This window comes from Sebastes fasciatus, chromosome 17 (genome assembly GCF_043250625.1).
Source record: "Sebastes fasciatus isolate fSebFas1 chromosome 17, fSebFas1.pri, whole genome shotgun sequence".
NCBI classification, from domain to species: Eukaryota; Metazoa; Chordata; class Actinopteri; order Perciformes; family Sebastidae; genus Sebastes; species Sebastes fasciatus.
Window position 1 is genome coordinate 23,517,032 of NC_133811.1, and position 21,023 is coordinate 23,538,054.

Genomic DNA, 21,023 nt, shown 5'->3' on the forward strand with positions numbered 1-21,023 from the left:
TGAAATGCTGTTAGTTTTACGCCAGATGTAACGGGACGCACACCTTCCATAAAGTTCAACTTTTGTCTCATCAGTGAACAGAATATTTCCCCAAAAGTCTTGGGGATCATCAAGATGGTTTTTGGCAAAAGTGAGACGAGCCTTTGTGTTCTTTTTGGTCAGCAGTGGTTTTCGCCTTGGAACTCTCCCATGGATGCCATTTTTGCCCAGTCTTTCTTATTGAATCGTGAACACTGACCTTAATTGAGGCAAGTGAGGCCTGCAGTTCTTTAGATGTGATTCTGGGTTCTTTTGTGACCTCCTGGATGAGTCGTCGATGCGCTCTTGGAGTAATTTTGGCAGGCCAGCCACTCCTGGGAAGGTTCACCACTGTTCCAAGCTTTCTCCATTTGTGGATAATGGCTCTCACTGTGGTTTGCTGGAGTCCCAAAGCCTTAGAAATGGCTTTGTAACCCTTTCCAGACTGATAGATGTCAATGACTTTGTTTCTCATCTAATCTTGAATTTTTTTCGATCGCCGCATGATGTGCTGCTTTTTGAGATCTTTTAGCCTCCTTCACTTTGTCAGACTATTTAAGTGATTTCTTGATTGAACAGTGAAATTTAACTCAGCTTTCCAAAACATGTGGTTGATCAGTTAATTCATGATTCAACAAGGGGGGGGGGGAGAATTACTTTTTCACATAGGGCCAGGTAGGTTTAGATAGCTTTTTCCCTTAATAAATGAAATTATTTAAATACTGCATTTTGGGTTTACTTGGGTTATCTTTGTCTTACATTAAAATTTGTTTAATGATCTGAAACATTTAAAAGGGTCCATTTGTAACTTTCAGAAATGCTTGTTAACAGCGACACCTGTGGCCGTGAAATCAACGAAAGTCAGCGTCGGGCTCGCTCTAAATATACCTGAACGAGCATCACTCAAAACAGTGAGGCGACACAAGTCAGCTAAAAGCACAATATCACTCTATATTTCAGCTGCTTGGCAGTAATGTTAGCTGACCAGACAAAGGTCTCCATGAACATGATTTAGATCTGATCCTAGTGTTGGCTTTTCCTGCCTGAGTTGCAGGCTGAGGCAGCGGGGCTCTGCAGCGTGTCTCCCTGTTCTCGCCGCCCGCAGCCGGAGAGAGCAGAGGAGACACCGGCACCCGGTCGGTAACGAGAAGACAACGTAACTCTCTGCAGAGCTCCGTCACTTCAAGACACGGGAAACCTCTGTTGGTCTGGAGGAGCTGCAGCAGTTATTTCTGCACAAACGTCCCCTGTGCATTCACTAGATATTCTCAGAGCTAAACCAACTCTTCTGCAGTGTGGAGTGAGCGCGTGTTCACGTCTAGAGGTGGAGCGAGCCGAGCAAGAACGCGCGCTCTGTCTGAGTGAAGGCGAGCAGGCAGAGGAGGAGGGTAAAGCGGCTACACGCGAACATGCGAGCGCGCATGTGTGCCGACCCGCTACATTTATACGCTTACAAAGTTACAAACAGTCCCTTCAAGTGTGACAAATATGCAAAAAAAAAATAAGAAATCAGGAAGCGGGCAAATACTTTTTCACAGCAATGTATGTTTAGTATCTTGGACATTGAACAGGCATCAATTACACAAGATTACAATTTTATTGGCATCACTACTTGCTACAAATTCACACATAAAGCTAAAAATGATTAATTAAAAAAAAACTCTGCATTTCTATTCTTAGCAGCTACACGTCCTGTAATTGAGACAGTCAGCAAAAAGACAAACTTGAAATACATAACAAACTGTATCAAGGAGATGTACATTGTCAAAAATCTGCAGACAAATTTAGCTGGTCTTAAACACCGATTATAGGTTCCTCAAAGCATTAAAGTCCTGAATTTAATTAACAAAAGTAAACATTTTTGCCTCTTGTACCCTAAGCAGTAATGTTAAAATGGGCAATTATAGACTTTTATCCAGGTCACATTAGAAATTGTTGTAGTCAACTGGGAGGTACTGGAAAACTGAATTCTAGGCCATATCATTCCCACTGGTTTTCCTTCACACTTTGGCTGGCACGATCGTAAAATAAATATTAAAATTGCATTCTATGTGGTATTTAAAATATCTTTAACATGTTTTTTTACATTTCTTTTAATGTGATCTGTGAGCTTAGTGGTGGTTTACAGAAAAGTCGTGGTCATAAATTAGAACAGTGTGAAACTACAGATGAATTTAGTGGTTTATTTATAGTTAAAAGTTTTGTGAGGGAGCCAGCGTGCTGCGCTGTGTGCTCAGCAGGGGGGGCAGCGGTGCCAATAATCAGCTTAAGAGTAAACCAGTTAGCAGATGTTACAGTTGGATCATATTATCTCATACAGATGTGGTATCAAGTGTTTTTCCCCTAGAAATAAATAGATAAGAATTGTACATTGTGGAAAGTGTTTCTGTGATTTGGTTCCCCTCCACCACACCATGAACGTGCAGGTAAACATTGTAACATACTCGTGTTAGAAGTGTGTTTTCAGAAATGCGTGTGCTTTCTGTTGATGAGCAGGCAGAGCGAAGACAGAGACGCTCCCAGTTTGGAGGCCTCGCTGCAGGCTGTAGGCAGGAGGGTGTAGTCCTGTAGCTTCTGGAAAGCCTGCAAAGAGGAAACAAGTTACTCATCCAGACACACACACTCTGTATCACCGACTGTACTGGAATAAAGTTACTGGCTAATAATGCAGACTGAATATTCTTCATTTTCTCTTTTCTTTGATTATCAATCAAAGTTCAATGGAGAGAAACTACTTCAGAAATAACTTGATTCTGACCTATAGTATGTTGATGACGTTTTTAAGGTTTAAGACGGAAATGGCTTCTGACTATAGCAAATGTAATAGTAGGTTTAGACTCGCCATGGACATTAAAAGGACAATCAACTGATTCTACAGATGAAGATCAGTTTACTTGTCATGGTTAAACCTATAACACTGATTAGGTTTTTAGGGTTATCTAGGGTTGGAGACTTCACATCATTTTAGTATATTTTGAGTTTGACAGATGTGACCGAAGCAGGCAGGGATGGTTGTTGTGATCCAGTGTTTTTGGAGCTTATGGGATGGTTTGGGTGTTTTGAAGTGTGTTTGTATGAGGTGTTTATCCATAGTCAGTGTATTACCTACAGTATATGACGTCAGCACGCCCCCAGTTTGGAGAAGCAGACAGGAGTACTGACACGGAACCAAAGCAACGTAATGCTGTGGACGGGACTGGCAGCAAAATGTATTTTAGCCACCTAAAAAAATCAATATCAGTGAAAGTGTATGCTATATTTAGAATATTCTTCCGTTGTATCCATCTATGCTCTCGCCAAAGCAACCAGACTCTATTGAAAAAAACCTGTGATTTTACCTTGCAGAACATGGGGGTTGCTGGTCTACCGCTGCCTCGATCAATTAGTTTGTGCCATTGTACGACTTTGGGGAATCCGAACTAACCAAAGTCACACAGGAGCACAAACAAACTAATCGATTGAGGCAGCAACTCTCATGTTTTGCAAGATAAAATTACTGTTTTTTTCCCAATGGAGTCTGGTTGCTTTGGCGAGAGCAGAGATAATTTCAGTTCCCTGTTGTAAACATAGAGTGTATAGCTGTCTCACGGTAAAGTAAACTGGCAAAAACATTCTAAATATAGCGTTCACTTAAATTAATATTGATTTTTTTTGGTGAGATTTTCTTTTAGGTGGTTAAAATATGTTTTGCTGCCGGCCCCGTCCACAGAAGTACATTGCTTCGCTTCCATGTGGTAACTCCTGTCTGTGTCTCCAAACTGGAGGTGTGCCAATTTACTGTAATACACTGACTATGGATAAGTACCTCATACAAACCCACTTCAAAACATCTGAACTATCCTTTAACCTAAACTAGAGACTTAAAGTTAGGATACGTTGATCTTTGCAGTTTTGGTTTTGACTATCCTTTTTCTAGTTTCCTGTGAGTCCCCCAGCCAAAGATACAAATAAAACAATGCTGCCATAATCCTTTCATTTTACAAAGATGAGTCTCTTTTTGAACCTGAGGCATGCAATAAAAATCTAAATCCTCAGCTGTACTCACGGAGACGCTGTCGGGACATTCCTCTGCAGGCCGGTGGAGCAGGAAGTCGTGTTTAGACGGACCTTTGACGTAGATGCAGTTCGCTGCCGATTCCTCTGGAACAGTGAGCACTTCATAGTGGTGGTCAGTCAGCTGCTCCATCATCTGGAGACAAACACATGCACACTTAACTGTGCACCACCCTGACTGCTCCACACACACACGTATTGCAGCAGACCACGCCCAGCATTACACAGACTCAAAGGCAACGTTAGTGCTATTATTAATATGACCTCAGCGGTTGGGAAACAAATGATGTGTGCAGTTCACGTTCGGACAGAGGGAAGAGAAACACAGACACGATGTAATCAGGTCGATATTGACCGTTCAGATGTTAGGGCCTGGCTAATACATGATTTTCTAATATAACTGCATATCATTTTGAATAACGAGTCATCATCAGTATAGAAACAATTAAAATCACCCTCAAATCTTGTCTTTTATTCTTCATCACTTATGAGGCTTTTGTACATTTTAAAGTGGCACATTAGCTGCAGATAGTGTTGTTCAATCTGCATAGAGACTGACCATATTAGTTTGAGGTTAAAAGGAATAGTTCACCATTTTTGGAAACACCCTTAATCGTGAGTGATATCGATGCACTCATCTGTAAGAGGCGAATACATGTATTCCCCGAAACGTCAAACTATTCCTTTAAAAAGGGGAACACCACCCAAATGAAGAATTCCATTATGTTATTTCCATGGCCTAGGGAAGTTCAATCACTATTTGTGAACATGAGCTACTCCCTCTCAAAGCCAGAAACCAGAGAAGGGAGTCTCCAACTTGTGATGTCATAGGGTATAAAGTGTTGAGCTGCTCCATAGACGATGAATGGGACTGATTTTATGGACCCACAGAATATTTGTTTTCTTTTTTATACCCAAATAAGCTTTATTCTATTGTAGAGATCTCAGTTGTGAAACAGAAGATGTTCCCATATACTCAGAACTGTCCTGGGTGCTCTCAGTGACATCTTTTCTAATTCATTGTGTATAGAGCAGCTCCAGACTTTATACTTAATGACATCAAATTTAGTTTTAGCGCTCTAATTTTGGGATTTGGTAGAAAGCTGTTAGTGTTTACTAATATTTTTGGGCCATCTTAGACCATAGGAAGAACATGTATGCATTTTGAAAATGTCCGTGGTTCCCCTTTAAAGATGACATAGTATTTTATGAAGAACAAAGGTTAAACGTGCTTCAGCCGCCTCAAAAGGAATAGTAGGCCTGTCCGGTGCTCACACAGTAGGGCAATCTTGTAACAGGAGACTTATAGTATAATATTTTATATTTATTAACACCACATGCACAAACAATGACTGTAAATGCAAACACTTACCCGGAGTGTCTTCTTGGCCCCTTCACTGTTGCTGATGATGATGGTGTCCGGACCTCCCATGGAGCAGATGTTCCTCAGTCGGTTTCCACCACAGACTGGGACGGTGGACACAGCAAAGTCCTGAACAGATGGTTGAAAGATTCAATTATAAAACACACTGTCCCTCCAAGTTTCTTTGACAACAAACGAGACAAGTTCCCTCATTTAGTTTTTGTGTCACAGCAGACCTCTATTCAAGCGTCAAACTTTTACAACCTCGACACAAAGCTGTGTCATTCTGGAGTTTCTTGTTAAGGATCAGAGGCAGTCATGCAGTTGGCACTACTTGGTCTGAGGAGTCCTTTAGTAAGCTTAAAGGAAGACATCATCTATAGAAGGCTATAAAAGGTGTTGTGATTAAACTTTTGTCTGCCTCTGGTATGACAGAAGTTCCTCTCTGACCAGAGCTATTTCTTCTGTATAAAATGAGACCAAAGAAGTTGTTACTTTGTGATGTTAGTCTGTAAAACCTGCCACACCCTATTTTAACAAGCTGCCAGACCGATCTGAAACGGTTTTAATAGGTATTGTTAGTGTTTCAAATTTCAGGAATTCATTGTCTAAAAGTTGTTGCTGACGCTTTTCTAACTTGTCAAGAAGGAAACACAGAACCCATTTAAATAGTCGGGATGTTTGACATGAAATAGTCTTTTGACTTCCACATTAAATGACGACTTTGTCTACGACCAGCAGCTGCTGAACATAAATACCAGACAGCCTCCAAAAAACAGTGATGAAATCCTGATGTTTCAGTGTCATTAATGACCCCACTGGAAATGTGAAATTGGTTAAGAGTCTACAGCAACACTAATGGCTCTGGGAAGCTTTACTTTAGCACAGTGGTGCTTTGAGCTAAATCATAACGTCAGCATGCAAACATGCTCACAGTGACAATGCCAATATGCTGATGTTTAGCAGGATTAACATTTACCATGTTCACCATCTTATTTTAGTGTCTTAGCGTGCTAAAATTAATTACGTTCCACGATGACAGTCTGTATCATATGTCTCAAAGATTTGAATTAAGCCAAGGCTGCACTATCACTACCCCCGCTTAGTGTCGTCATTACAATGATAAATGCGTGGCTATAAATATGTAAAAAGCTCTTGTAACATATTGAATTTTATGAATGACAATTGGAAAAGCATGCAAAATGCTAGTGTAACAATTTTTAAACATGATACAGTGGATGTAGATGGTCTGCTGGTCTTCCTCTTTCATCCACCGTTCTGACCACGAGCCCTCCCACCTACGCTAATTCATACCAGACACACACAAGAGTAGATTCAAAGTATGTGTGTTTTTATGAGTAGCAGAAGTGCGTAAAATGCACTTAAGAGAAGTGGAGGAATCAATACTAATGGGCGGGTTGCGTCGAGCCTGAGGGGTCCACTGTGTGGTCGCCATTATTTGGCCAATAGAACGACCTCATTCATCACCGTTTACAGACTGTAATTCCCCAAATGCAACACAGCAAATGGCCACCTGCTCACTTTGGCAGCTGGGTTCCTTTTCTGACAAACATCTTGGCAGAGAAGACCGTCTTTGTTGCACTGGCTAAAACTTAAGTTATTTAATTTATTGGCAGTGGTTTTAGATAAGTTTCTCTGAAGTATATCACCCCATTTTAACACGCTTTATTGCTTACAGACTCATGCATTCATGAGAAAAGGCTCCAAGCTAAAACACGTACTCCTAACTATTCAGTCACTGCTACATCCTCTCTCCACGCCTCTCACCCTGAAAGTGTCTGCCAGCACTTCCGCCCCTCTGTGGTTGGTGTGGGACGAGATGCCGACAAAGAACTCCCTCCCCGTGAAGAAGATGTCGCTGCCCTCCAGCGTGGCCTCTCCAGAGTCCCCCTCCTCGACCCCCATCTCCACCACGGTCAGGTTCAGCTCTGACACCACCCTCCTCACGGCCTCTACCTGGAGAGATGAAGAGTAGAAAAAGCAAAACACTCATGCTCAACTTCATTCAGTAGGAGAATTCAACTGTGTATGCACGTTTCTCTGGATGGACATAGTTTTCCATATATCTTTTTCACCGTTTGTACTATCCCTCTATCTATATTATATTATTAACAAGTTTCAAAGCATATACATAATTGTTTTGTGATTTCAGTGTACTCAAGGAACCTCTAAAAAAACAGATCTGTAACTTGAGTAATTGGTAATTTTCCTGTAATTTCAACCATGCAATTTGGCACATCATAATTATAGGGAAAATAGACAGTCTGGGTACAGGAGGTTAGCTGCTAGGGCTGGGACAATATGTTTATCTCTCGTTTAGTTACCATCACGATCCTTGGTTGCTGATTATTTTTTGTATTGTGATTAAATATTACGATTTATTGAGATTTTGTTTTGGGAAAAAAAATTCTAGATGACTTTTACTTTGTAAAATCTCTAAATTGATAGAGTAAAAATGTTTGATTTTTCAGCATGTATGTAATCAGAGCTGTCCTCAAGCCAAAAATCACAAAAATCAAAAAATAAAGACATTTCCCTCACAAATAGCTGCACCTGTAAAAATGTGAAATTTGCAGTTCCTCATATATGAAGAATAAACTCTCCATTAACAATTAATTCATGTTTTCTTGGGTTTTAATAGAGCTGTTCTTTCAAGGAAAATCCTATTTTGTCTACCGTTCGGACCCAATCCTCAGTTCTTTCCACTGAACTTGCTAGAGAAATGTTAGGATATTACAGACCTGTAAAATAGAGCATAACCAATCATTAATTGGACATGTACCATTTGAGTGATACCAATATTTTCCCTATAATTAGTACCAGATTACGCAATATTTTCCAGAATGTTTTTGGGGGGGAAATTATTTGGAAATTGCAGACTTCTAAAATAAAGTACTAACGGAACTTCTGACATCCAAGATTAAGCTGCCAAAAAGCATTACATTGCTTTGCAAAATCAAACCGAAAGGGCAAACAACAAAAGAATACACTGAGTTTCTCATCTCTTGTATTAAGAAAGGTGGTTTCCACAGTCTACTCTCAAGTCTCAGAGTTTCCAAAATACAACTGAATGCCACCTTAAACAAGTGAAGTATGATTCTCATACCATACTGATGTGAACTGAAACAAATGGCTACTACTTATCACACAAAACAAGATTAAGTGCATCATCAGAGGATTAGGGTGCAAAAACAGCTTAACTAAAGCCATTTTCTTCTCCAATGTGTTACCTCACTGCGTCTCTGCTGTTTGAAGGGCCGGGTGATGAGCGCCGTGTCTCCATGGATGACTGCCACATCCTCTATCCTCCAGCTCTCTGGCAGCTCGGGGTCAGGGGGGATCTCGATCAGCTGCAGGCCCACCTTCTGCCTCAGGGCTCCCGTCAGGCAGCCAAACTGACGCTGAGCTTTGGCCAGGTCCACCGAGGCCTCCCCGTTCTCGCTGCCGTCTCCCGCCGCTTTCCCAAAGGTCTCTGGGATGCCCCGCACCACGGCGTGGGTGAAGCAGCCATATGGGCGCATGTTTGCCATGACTACAATACACTAATTGTCTATAAAAAGTGGTAGGAAATATTGGTGTTCTGCCAAAGATGCCAATGAGTTTGCGTTGCCAGAAGACAAGTCAGAGGTAATGAAAAGATGTGTATAGTCTAAACTGTAAAGTGAGCTAATGATGGATCATGAGGAACGTAGAGAGCATCTTCATCCCCGTCTCTCTGCTTTTTCTTTCATTCAGTACCTCATCGGCTACTCCTCCGTCTGCCAGGAAGTGGAAGCAGAAGATCCCGGCCTAAGACAGAGAGGGAGATGGACACATTAATTAACAAAGCCAGATACAATAGAACAACTGTTTGTATCCCCTTCCCTCTGTAGAAGTGAATATCTACAACAATATTCTGGAGATTAAAATGAAGCACTAAAGAATTGCACTTTGTGTATTGGTGATTGTTAGTTTGCAAGAGGACACACAGCCTCATCACCAGTAAAACATTCAAGGGCAGCTGAAATAACAAGAGATAGCACAGTTTGAAAGTACACAAAAAGGAGCATTGTCCAAGGTTAGATTATAAGGAAACATTATTCAACATCCCTGCAAATATGCTGCAAAGCCTTCCCATGTTTGGGCAGTGGGTTAGATTTGGGGACAATTGCCCTTTCATCATCTTCCCTGTAACTCACAGCAGTCAGTCGCCCACTGTGAGGCTGCAGAAAGGGACTTCCACACAGGATGTTTCCTAAAATCTGCTTCATAACTTAAGCAACAAGTGATGGGCTTTGATAGATAGATGATGGATAGATATAGTAACTTTATTGATCCCGAGGTAAATTCAAGTTTCCAGCGTCACAGTTCCATAGTGCAAAACATGTTAGTAAAAAGGCAGTAAAAAAGTTAGTGCAAAAAAAAATATATACCAGATATAAAAATACAAGGAGATGAAGAAAACTGTTAAAACTGAATATAGTGCAGAGTAACAGCTGTGATACACGACTATTAAAAATGTGAATATAGTGCAGAAGCGACTGTTAAAAATAAGTATAGTGCAGGATAACTCCAGTAGCTTAGTCTATGAAAGTGCACTGTGTGCATTATTATCTGTCCTGCAGACCGTCCTTTATTGTTATAAGGCAGCACATATTAAGAATACTAACTTGCAAGTTTAGGCAATTAAATCACAGTTAACAGTGCTTAAATGAACTATTTTTGAGTAACATTTTATGACATACTATTCTATAACTTTTTATGGCATACTATATTGGCATACTATATTAGGAAATTTGATGGCATACTTTACTATGACTTTTTTATGACACACTATATTGTGACTTTTTTATGACATGATATTTTTATTGCATACTATACTATGACATTTTTAAGCTACTAAATCACAGTTAAAAGTGCTTAAATGAACTATTTTCTTGTGTCTGTGATAATGAGGTCAATGATACCTTGTGGTGGAAAAATATAATTTTTCCTAATATACTTTGCACTATTTCATGTTTTGGCAATGTAACAAACATTTATATTGTATATATGCACATATATATGCCTTTTTATGGCATAGTATACTATTACTTTTATGACATACTATACTATGACTTTTTGATGGCAAACTATACTTTAACTTTTGTATGAGTGATAATGAGGTCAATGATACCTTGTGGTGGAAAAACACTATTTTTCCTAATATACTTTGCACTATTTTATGTTTTTGCAATGTAACAAACATTTATATCTTTTAACTGCGTAGTTATCCAGCTGCAATAGTGAATATGAATCACAGCCCAGAAGTAAAAACATCTTGAGTAGTTTGGCTGCACCTCCCAGCAGTTCACTGCTCCTTCACAAATACTTCAGATGCTCCACATCTTACTATCACCAACAATAACACTCCTAGAAGTTACTCAAATAACTTTAAATATAGACTTTTATCTTACCTCTTTTGAGTGTGACAGCTTCCCACACGCTGGGACACGTTTTTCTGCGTTTAATTTAATTTCTAAACCTTTCAGTCCCCGTTATTCTCCCGTTGTCTTTATCTGCTGCGACCAACTGGCCAACAAATACAAGTCAAGTCAAGATGGGGACTGTGAGGGACGATGCACACTTCCGGTTGTGGATTTCACAATAAGAGCGCTACAAGGAATCCTATCTTTTGACTGTAATTTTAAAGCTGTGTTAGGTCATTTCATTCAAGATTCAAGATTCAAGCCCTTTATTGTCATTGTGTAGTACATGAAATTAGATTGTGACAATCCCATAGGTGCTAATGAAAAGATAATACAATAAAAAAAAGAGATAGTGCAATATAAATATAAAAAATATAAAAGATAATACAATATAAAATATAAAAATACAATATGTATATTGATGAGATGACAGTTTTGCCAGATTACAGTTTTGCCAGATTATTGCACAAAGTGTCCGTCAGATAATTACATAAAATAGTGCATTAGTGCACTTTATATACATACAATAGTGTGTGTGTGTGTGTGTGTGTGTGTGTGTGTGTGTATATATATATATATGTATATGTATGTATATATATATATATATATGGATACAGTATATGTGTGTATATATTTGACCAGGAATATTTCAAACGAAACATTGGAAGGACCCCTGATTTGTCTCTGTGTTCAACTCTTCGGCTTAACTCCTGTGCTTGTTTTATGCATGTCAGTGCCCTAGATGATAGGGTGTACTGTCCTAGACCTCTAACAATTTATCATGATTTATGTTTATTTTTATTTTATTTTATTTATTTATCTATTTATTTATATTCATTTTTGTACACTTTTTTTTTTTTTTGAGTGCCTTCTGGGTATTGTCATGGGTGGGGGGTGGGTGGGATTGTCAGAGTTGTATTAACAAAATTCAGAAATAAATTCTGTTTAAAAAAAAAAATACAAAAAATACAATGGTCATTGAAGCAAAAAATAAATCTCTCAACTTCCTGTCTTCTTTAGTATTTAACTCCAGCTTGACACATCTTTCATCCCTTCACCCCCCCATCCCCCAACACGTCCTGTCCGGATCCAATCAACGTTGATTTGAGTCTCCACAGCTGCTGTCAATATCATATTGATTGTGGTTGATCATGACAGTAATCAATACCGGTGCGTGCAAAAATCACTAACATGCTCTCTGTTGTTTAAAGTGATTTATCATATTATTATTATATGCAAGTTCACTACCAAAAGATAACTTAATTAAGTTCTCATCTTCTTTTAATCCAACGTTAAATCAGACACGGTTTTATAGAATAACTGTGAGGTTGATGCAACTAATGTTATAATGTGACTTTTAAAGCGACAATATTATGATCCAAGGGCGTAATTTACTGGTGGGAGTCAGAAGGCATGTTGGACCTATTGGACACCTCCACTGTGGAGCGGTGGAGGAGAGAGAGACACCTGGTGGCTGAATGGCACTGATGAAGGGAATTCTGCACTCACCTGGAGAGAAAACAAGAGATGACATACTATACTATGACTTTTTATGACATACTGTACTATATTTTTATGGAATACTATACTATGACATACTATCCTACAACTTTTTTATGACGTACTATACTATATTTTTATGACATACTATACTATGACTTTTTTGTAATAGGCATTACAGTAACAAAATCCGGACTCATATTTGATCAACCCCACTGATGAAATCCTATTTTTGCCACATAAACCTACTCTGACACCCTTTCCTCGTATCGAGACACTGAATTAATGACGGATTGGAGTATTTCTATGAGATTTTCTAGGATTAAGGACTCCTCCTCTCCCCTTAATCATGATGAATTGTTTACGTAAGGCCAGGTTGCATCTGCATATTAAATACAAACTTGGACTGTCTGCCGTGCGCTGCGCTGTGACCTCTCCCACAGTGGTCTTATAAAAACATTTATCAGGTTCACAGTTGATTTATTTCACCAGGTTGAACCTCTCATCGCCTTCTGTTCAAAGTCATCCGAGATTAAACACCTAATATGCTGTATTACTGAGCCATCGTTGTCTGTTTTTGTCTGTGTGACATGACAAAAAAATAATCTGTCTTTTCCTGAAATGTGGGTCAAATGATGTTGGACACTGTTGAGATTGTTGGATAAACAAGTTAACCTCATCAGACACTAAAGCTTTGAATCCTTTGAAACAGCTTTCTTGTGCATCATGTTTACAATTAATAGTCCAGTAATCAAACTTTGAAATTTGGCAACTGATATTTCGAGGTTTGTACGGCAGTTATTTAAAATTGCGTAAGTAAACACGTTTTTGACTCATAAAGCAGCACGATTGGATGGGAGGGGGGAGGTAGAGGGCACAGACAGGATTAAAGAACACCATCTGTCTACGGAGATCATTCAGCCAGCACACAAACCATCCCGGTCAAATATAGCATCAGCAGGTTTAAACACACTGTCTGTAAAAGAAAAACACTCTCCTCCACACACAGAAGCAATACGCAACATTTGTGTGTCCTGAAGTTAGTGTGAATGATATGAAGCCACCCAAAAACCTTAGTTGAGAACCAGTCTTAGGTCATATTTTCTTATCTGCATTTAAATTTCACAATATGTCAGTTTAAGTTTTTGTATTTTTTCACTCATTGTGTTAAGTGTTGGACCTTGCAACTATAGTTTTAAAGGTCCCATATTATAAAAAAGTGAGATTTTCATGTTTTTTTAAAATTATAAAGCAGGCTTAAGTCCTATATAAATACTGTGAAAGTATCGAATCACTCAATCCACAGGGAAATACACACAGCCCGTATTCAGAAACTCTGCATTTGAAACAAGCTGTCAGGATTTCTGCCCATTTGTGATGTCACAAATATACAATATTTAGACCCTTTACACAGTTTTAAACGTAAACATTCTAAATGTGTCCCAGTTTATGCCTGGTTGCAGTTTATGTGAATGTCATCAGCTGACAGGAAGTAAACATGGACCCAAGCTGTTGCCTAGCAACGCAATTCTGTTGCAATTCTGTTGCAATTCTGTTGCAATTCTGTTGCAATGTTCTAAAACGGAGCGTTTCAGACAGAGGGTAAATACAGGCATATTCAGGCTGACAGTATGAAGAAAATAAAGTTTTTTTTTATCATTACAGCACGTAAACATGTTCTAGTAGAAACACAAAATACAAGTATGAACCTGAAAATGAGTACGATATGGGACCTTTAAATCATTTATTCACAACACTTATTTTTATTAAACATCATCAATACAAATTGTAAAAAAAAATGAAAAATGCATATATGTGAAACTACAAACAAGTAGTATTTCTTAGCTCATGCAAAAGCTGAATAACATCCGCAGTACATTTGAGAATAAAAGAACAGATGTGCTAACCAAACTCTATTAAAAAATCTATTGCTTTATCAACAAACACACACACACCTCAAAGAGCGTGACAAGTCATAAATGCTTAATGACATTTATGACTTGTCATAGCCCACTGATCATTTCAGCATACAACATATCATCCTGATTAAAAGAAACAAACCTATACTACAGGAGAAACTAAAGAAAATGCTTTGTTTGTGTCACTCTGAACCTAGCGGGAGGATGTCAACATTTTAAGGGAGGTTTTTTATTCAGGCTTTTCGGCTGTGTGCGGTGCAGTTAATCAACTGGTAAACAGCTTATTCAGTCTGAGCCCGCTTGGCTCGCTCCATCACAAGACTGCTGTCAGCAGACCGTCCTGCCTGCATGCTGCCCTCATGTCTCCTATTACGCCCTAAAGGATAATTCAGTTAAACTGCCTCACTCTCTAACTCACTGACATGCTGACTTCCTCTCTTTCTCTCTGTGTTTCTTTCACTTTCTAAGATGTTGACTCTTTCTCCACTGTGCTGACTTTAGTGCCGTCTGTCTTTTCGGACTTCTTAGCAGCTTTCTAGCTGCTGTCTCATGCCTATACACACTTTAAACACCCTAATGTCTTATTTAACAAATACAGATAGTTTCAAGCAAGATCACTGAGGACAAGGCTGGAGACAGAATTGTACCAAACTATAATTTTTCTCTATTTAAACAAAAAACTAAATCACAAAATTTCACATTTGATCTGTTTATTGCATGGTTCAATTTAAAAATTCATCTCTCTAATTTATGTTCTAAACAGTGTTTTAAGAGGTTCATTTTGGTTGATTCTTGTCGACTTTCTGTCTATTATTTTTTGTCTTTTTCATATATAGCAAAAGACCAAAATCTTGCTATGCTACGACAGGCAACCATGCACCACCGTCCGAAATAATCATTAGTAAATGTAATCATAAAAATAAATAAACTTAACAAATTGCCATTATTATTACTACCAGTTCTAGTATTACGGTGTACTGCAGTTCTGTGTGAGGTTTGTCCAAGTAGTGTAACCGTACCCCAACAGGAGCCATTGGGTCGTGTCTAGAAGGTACCCCTCAAATTGCAAAAATTTGTAAAAACTTGGAAACACTCTCATGAGACCCGCTGCCCGATGACCTATCCTTCCTAACCTTAACCGTTCGATGGCAATGCCTAACCTTAATCATTCAAAGTCAATGCCTAACCTTAACCATTCAAGGTCAATGCCTAACCTTAACCATTCAAGGTCAATGCCTAACCTTAATCATTCAAGGTCAATGCCTAACCTTAACCATTCGTGGTCAATGCCTAATCTTAACTATTCAAGGTCAATGCCTAACCATGGCTCAAAATGCCTACCAAATACAACACCTAAACCTCATTCTTAGACTTTAACTATGTCAGCTGATCATAATTACCACTCTAAATTCAATTAGAAGTTTTAGGGAGGAGACGCTGACTGCCTGAGTAACACGGGTATTCACGACAAAAGATAGAAGACAAGAAGTGACATAAAGAGGAAAAACTCTGACAAAACTGACAATACAAACTACATTTGAGGAGGTGCCATTTTATCAGCGGAAGAAAAAGACGTATCGGATCAGCAGTTAGTTTGATCAGAGAGCTGTAACGTCCCAAGAGAGGGAGATTTGGACGTTCTTGAATCGTTAACTGAAAACCATTTGAGGACTTCTTACTGGAAGCATCATGTCTCGTTCACAGGTTGTGATTGTACTCCTGTGCTGTCTACCTCTGGCAGGTATGTATTCCAGTTAATCTGAGTGAAATTATTACGGAAGGGCATTTAATATTTCATTTATTGTAAAATGTGTTTTCAGTGACATACTACTAAAACTGAAATGTCTCATTTCTCATATACTTGAGGCACTTTAGTTGTTTTCAGTGCTAAAGTTTTTCCTGACGTTGTAAGGTTTTTGTATTTACAGCTTCTTTAGTGATACTAGGTGCTATTGTTTATATATATATTTTTTATCATTTATAAGGATTTAGTCCCGCTTAAGTGTCCATCAAACTGGAATGAGTTTAAGATCAGTCAAAGATGATCCAACATTTTACAGCCTGTTTTCAGGGTAAGTTACCAACGCTTTGTCATCCCCATTGGCGTGTGAAACAAGGTAACCTTTAGTGTCTGCGTGAGACGCATCAGGCTTTCAATTAACTACAATGTAATCCCATCTGCGGCAACAGTAAACGCTCGGAGAAAGTGCTGTGGTGACATAGTTTGAAGAGTGAAAGAAGGGGAGGTGGATGGGCCCAACAAACACGAGGCTTTCATCCAGGAGACCGCTGTTCGTTCGTGTCACGTGTTCCAGAGTTTCACTTTACAATCAGCTGATCGTTCGTGTCCCGTGTTCCCAACGTTAAGTCTCATTTCCACTTTACGAACATAATTTTAAGCCCAACCATGTTGTTTTTTTCCTAAACCTAACTAAGTGGTTTTGTTGCCTAAAACTAAGCAAGTGGTTTTGTTTAATTAACAACGCAGTAACCACATGCTTAAGCATGTGGTTACTGCGACCGAAAAGTGACGTCGAGGACTCTGATAAAGCGTCAGTATACGACGCGTTGGGATGAGAACGTGTTGCATTTTTTCCATTTTGCAGAATGTCTTGCCCGACTGATAAATCGTCCAGCTAATATATTGGACAATATTAGCTTATCAACAATAAATTGGTGTCTGAATATATATATTAATAGTCTCTTTAGTAGATAGTTTGTACCCAGAGAGCACTGACAAGTTTATTTTAACTGTAATTAACGTTAAGACAAAGAGGTTTTTGCTGTTTTTTAAACAGTATTAATTTAATACTGATGCCTCTATGTGATCTACATAAGCCAACAAGACCATCAGCGAGAAGATAGTCTATTCCTATGTAGTTATTCTTAATGGCTGTCACCAGGTCAGATTCCCTTCAAAATCAGACAAAAGAATTTACGACATGCAGACCGAAAGAGCCTAAGTTACGCAGTGAGTAGTACGTTAGACAGTTAAAAGGAGGCAGGAGGAGATTTTTCTTTAGAGAATTTAATTTTTGGCGTCTTTTTTTACGACACAAGGCGGTGGTGCTCGTGGAAATACTACCGTTTTTGTCCACAGGGGCCGCCAGTCGATACATCATTATCAGATTTTTAGAAGTCTCAAGTATCAATGTCAGTATTCGATCAGGCTAGTTTCTCAATATTTTTTTTTCTTCTATCGTTTCCTTCAGCCTGTTTGACCTGTTACACCTGTCTATTCCCGGCCATTTCTCCTATGGACTGCTTTAAGTTTCCTCAGGAATGTCCAGCCGGGCAGCGCTGCCTGTCCAGTACTGCTACGGGAAGACGGGGTGAGGTCCAGATCTGTGTGTGTGTGTGTGTGTGTGTGTGTGTGTGTGTGTGTGTGTGTGAGAGAGTTTATTTCTGTGTCTGTAGATGAGATTATTTTCTGAGAATCTGGGGCAGGATGATCACAAATTGGCAGACAAAGCCTCATTGTACTGCACATTGTCTGGGAATAGCTTTGAGAAACATACAGTACAGCAGTGCAGTCTGCATATACTGTATGTATTAGGACAGTTTTGTTTTGGATCTGAAGAGAAATAGTAGCTATTAAATTTAAGTGCTGACTATCATCTTTATTTAAGGCCGTTTACACGTACACCCAAAGAACTGTGTAGAAACTGTAGTCCTTTACAATCCCATCACTACCCTCCCAATAGAGGCAAAATGCTCTTAAAGCTGCATTTAAATCTCATAGTCAGAGTTTTATTGTAAATCCTGGATATGGGGTCCAGTTCTGAGAGGCAAGTTTATTGAGTTATCTGGTAAATTTTCCTGAGGAAAACCCAGAAACCTCTCAAATCTGGAACAAAGACTGATGTAAAAATAACTGGTTTAAGTTAGCAAAATTATCCAGGTAACTTTCAGAGCCAAAATAATAAAAAAATATATATAATTGTTGAAGTATTAACAGTCTTTGTGTTGCTTTTTTTATTTATTGTGATTGGTTTTCAGCGCCTTCTGATCCTGTCTTGAAGTGTAAAAACAAAACGAGACAAAAGACTGACTCGAAGGATCAGATATCAGCACCGTTTCTCATCAGTCTGGTTGTCAGCTCACTAAAGCCTGTGATGCCATCAAATTATCTCTAAAAATAGCTCTCTCTGAGGGTGGAGCGAAACGTCCACTGTGTTTCATCAGAGGATAAAGCCCCCTCTTTCTTTTTTTTGACATGCACCATAACCCGTAGATGCTCGGGCATCCTCGTTCCTCCAACACCTGACCCAGAAATCATTTGATGTCCCCACATTCACAGTGTAGTTTGGTAAATGACTGAGATTTAAGAAACAAAACAAAAAAACCCCCGCCAAAACACTCCCATTCTCTGAAGGTTATTTTGTCAACAGCATCAAAGTTCTGGCAAATTGAGACGGAGTCTTCAGTGCTAGAATATCTTTTTATCAGAAGACAACATGTCGAATATGATTTCAGATATATTGCCTTTCATAAAATTAGGTGAAAGGAATTAAGCAGTAGCACTGACGCAATAATGCTTCACTAAACATCACGAGATGGAGTTAAATTAATGGGTTTTTTTTATACAAATTTGTCAGGATTTGAGTTTTAAAAACAACTAATGTAAATATCTTATTGTGAAATTGAATCATTGCATCAAAATACTTTGAAAACCATCCATCTGATTTTATGTTGCATGAATTCCCCCTTTTTGAAATCCCCAATAGGCCATTTAAAGTTGTGCAATGTATTATTTATTAATTTATATTTATTTATTCAAGCTTCCAATATTAAAATAGATATATTCCAGTGCTTATTTTCTGATCTAAAAAAAAATAATCAAAAAAGTAAATTTGCTTTAATTGGATTGATTATGTTCAGACACCAACTTTCGAGATAAAACATTTAAACTTAATCAATGAAGCCTGACTTAAATCAGTCATATGAAGTTCAGATGGGCGACTGAAAACTGTGGACAATTAAGTTTTCTATATTAAATCTTAACTTTAGCCGTATATTTAGAAAGTAAATCTAGTACGTTTTTGAAATTCCCAAACTTAAAATGTAGGAGAATTCAAAGCACATAAATTCAGATAGATTGTTTTCAAAGTCAAATATCACAATACTATGAATTCAGTCATTTTGGAATTTAACGTAAATTATTCAGTAGTGGTTCAATTTTGCAATTAAAGTATTGGCCTGAATATAAGACATTTATACTTTTATTATAGTCAGTTTCTGCCGTGAAACATTGGGAGCCTCTTCCACATGTCTTCACTCGTCAGTCATTTATTGGATTCAAAACACGCCTATCAGTCACCTAGTTAAACTCCTGTAGGTTTAACATTAAGGCTCCAAACAACCCATAAAGCAACTCAATATAATCCTCAGTATAATACAACCCCAACATTTTGAAATGTAATTTCCAGAGAAAACATTCAGGCCGATACAGAAGGTATTAAGCTGCTTTTAAAATTAAAATTATTATGACATTTCTTTGTCTCCATAGATTTGTTTGTCCATCTCCCCATCATCACTGCATGCACGTAAACAAACCCGCCTCCTTTCTCTCATAGGCGCTCTACAAGTGACGATGTACGAGAAGAGCTGTGCAGTTCCGTCCCAGTGTGGTGTGAGTGGACGGAAATACACCACGGGGCTCTTCTTCAACTACACCAACATCTGCTGTGATACAAACCTGTGTAACGGAGCCGGGTCCGTTGCTGCCCTCAGCTGGGGACGAGCGGCTCTCTGCCTGCTGCCGGCACTCACTCTCCTGCTGGCCTGAACATCAGAGGTGGTGGTGGTCGGGGTCTGAATGGGGTCACGCTTAATACAGAATATCCAAGATCTGGAAAGACCTGGAAAAGATGTACACTCACAGGCACTTGAGCATGCATTTGTAAACAACAGGGTTTTTAAAAATTCCTGTTTTTAATAAAGAATTAACAGGAAACTTGTTGTATTAGTGATGCACAGAAGCCCATATTATCTGATATTTTCCTACCCATAGTATCTACCTACCTTCTTAAAAAGGTAAGTCTAAAAATGTATTAAAAATAATAAAAAATATTTGACAGTTGTGTAAAGCAGCATACAAAAACAATTACAAAAACACAAATATCACAATATATTGTCAGTAGAAATAGCAGACCGGGCGCCTGGGTTAGCTCAGTTGGTAGAGCGGGTGTCCATATATTAAGGCTTGGTCCTGACCGCGGCGGCCTGGGTTCGAATCCGGCCTGTGGCCCTTTCCGCATCCACTCTCTCTCTCCCCCCTTTCAAGACTCTATCCACTGTCCTGTCATAAAAAATGAAAAATGCCCCAAAAAAAAAAACAATAAAAAAAAAAAAAAGAAATAGCAGACCGATGTCAAAATATATGCAGTTGACAAAACAATCCATGTTGGTGTGAAAGTTCAAAGTTCATTCTTCACATTGGGAACAGAAGCTGACCAGTCTCACTTCAGTTTAGTAGCTTTTCTGGAGCTTTCTATCACATGATCTTCATCACGAGATAAGAATTTGCTCATTTCCGGTGATCACATTTAAAAAGATTTCCATTAAAAAAAGTTGGTTAATAGTTCATTCTTGACTTTGGAAATAGCAGCTGACAAAACAATCCCACCTCAAAGTCATTTAGTGGCTGTTCTGGAGCTTTCAGTCATATCACATGATCTTCAGCAACAAATTAGTAGCCAA

General features: G+C 38.8%; 2 protein-coding genes across 2 annotated transcripts; one reads left to right on the top strand and one right to left on the bottom strand.

Moving 5' to 3' along the window:
* Positions 1-1,543: 1,543 nt before the first annotated feature.
* ddah2 (DDAH family member 2, ADMA-independent) lies at positions 1,544-11,050 on the bottom strand. Its single transcript, XM_074613399.1, has 6 exons — positions 10,891-11,050; positions 8,686-9,244; positions 7,223-7,411; positions 5,444-5,563; positions 4,064-4,207; positions 1,544-2,601 (listed from the first exon to the last, which is right to left on the bottom strand). Exons 2-6 carry the CDS (start codon positions 8,983-8,985, stop codon positions 2,482-2,484), a joined length of 873 nt encoding a protein of 290 aa, XP_074469500.1. The 5' UTR covers positions 8,986-9,244; positions 10,891-11,050; the 3' UTR covers positions 1,544-2,481.
* A 4,718-nt stretch (positions 11,051-15,768) lies between these two features.
* On the top strand, positions 15,769-20,463 carry LOC141754571 (prostate stem cell antigen-like). Its single transcript, XM_074613714.1, has 3 exons — positions 15,769-16,062; positions 17,534-17,653; positions 19,898-20,463. The coding sequence occupies exons 1-3, from the start codon at positions 16,011-16,013 to the stop codon at positions 20,107-20,109; spliced, it is 384 nt and encodes a 127-aa protein (XP_074469815.1). The 5' UTR covers positions 15,769-16,010; the 3' UTR covers positions 20,110-20,463.
* Positions 20,464-21,023: the final 560 nt, after the last annotated feature.

What these genes read in the sequence shown, in the direction of transcription:
- ddah2 (XM_074613399.1), bottom strand. Translation starts at nt 8,985, where the DNA reads ATGGCAAACATGCGCCCATATGGCTGCTTCACCCACGCCGTGGTGCGG. An exon ending in AACAGCAGAGACGCAGTGAG is followed by an intron (nt 7,412 to 8,685) that starts GTAACACATTGG and finishes TCATCTCTCCAG; the next exon opens with GTAGAGGCCGTGAGGAGGGT. An exon ending in TGCTGGCAGACACTTTCAGG is followed by an intron (nt 5,564 to 7,222) that starts GTGAGAGGCGTG and finishes CCATCTGTTCAG; the next exon opens with GACTTTGCTGTGTCCACCGT.
- LOC141754571 (XM_074613714.1), top strand. Translation starts at nt 16,011, where the DNA reads ATGTCTCGTTCACAGGTTGTGATTGTACTCCTGTGCTGTCTACCTCTG. An exon ending in GTGCTGTCTACCTCTGGCAG is followed by an intron (nt 16,063 to 17,533) that starts GTATGTATTCCA and finishes CGTTTCCTTCAG; the next exon opens with CCTGTTTGACCTGTTACACC. An exon ending in TACTGCTACGGGAAGACGGG is followed by an intron (nt 17,654 to 19,897) that starts GTGAGGTCCAGA and finishes TTTCTCTCATAG; the next exon opens with GCGCTCTACAAGTGACGATG.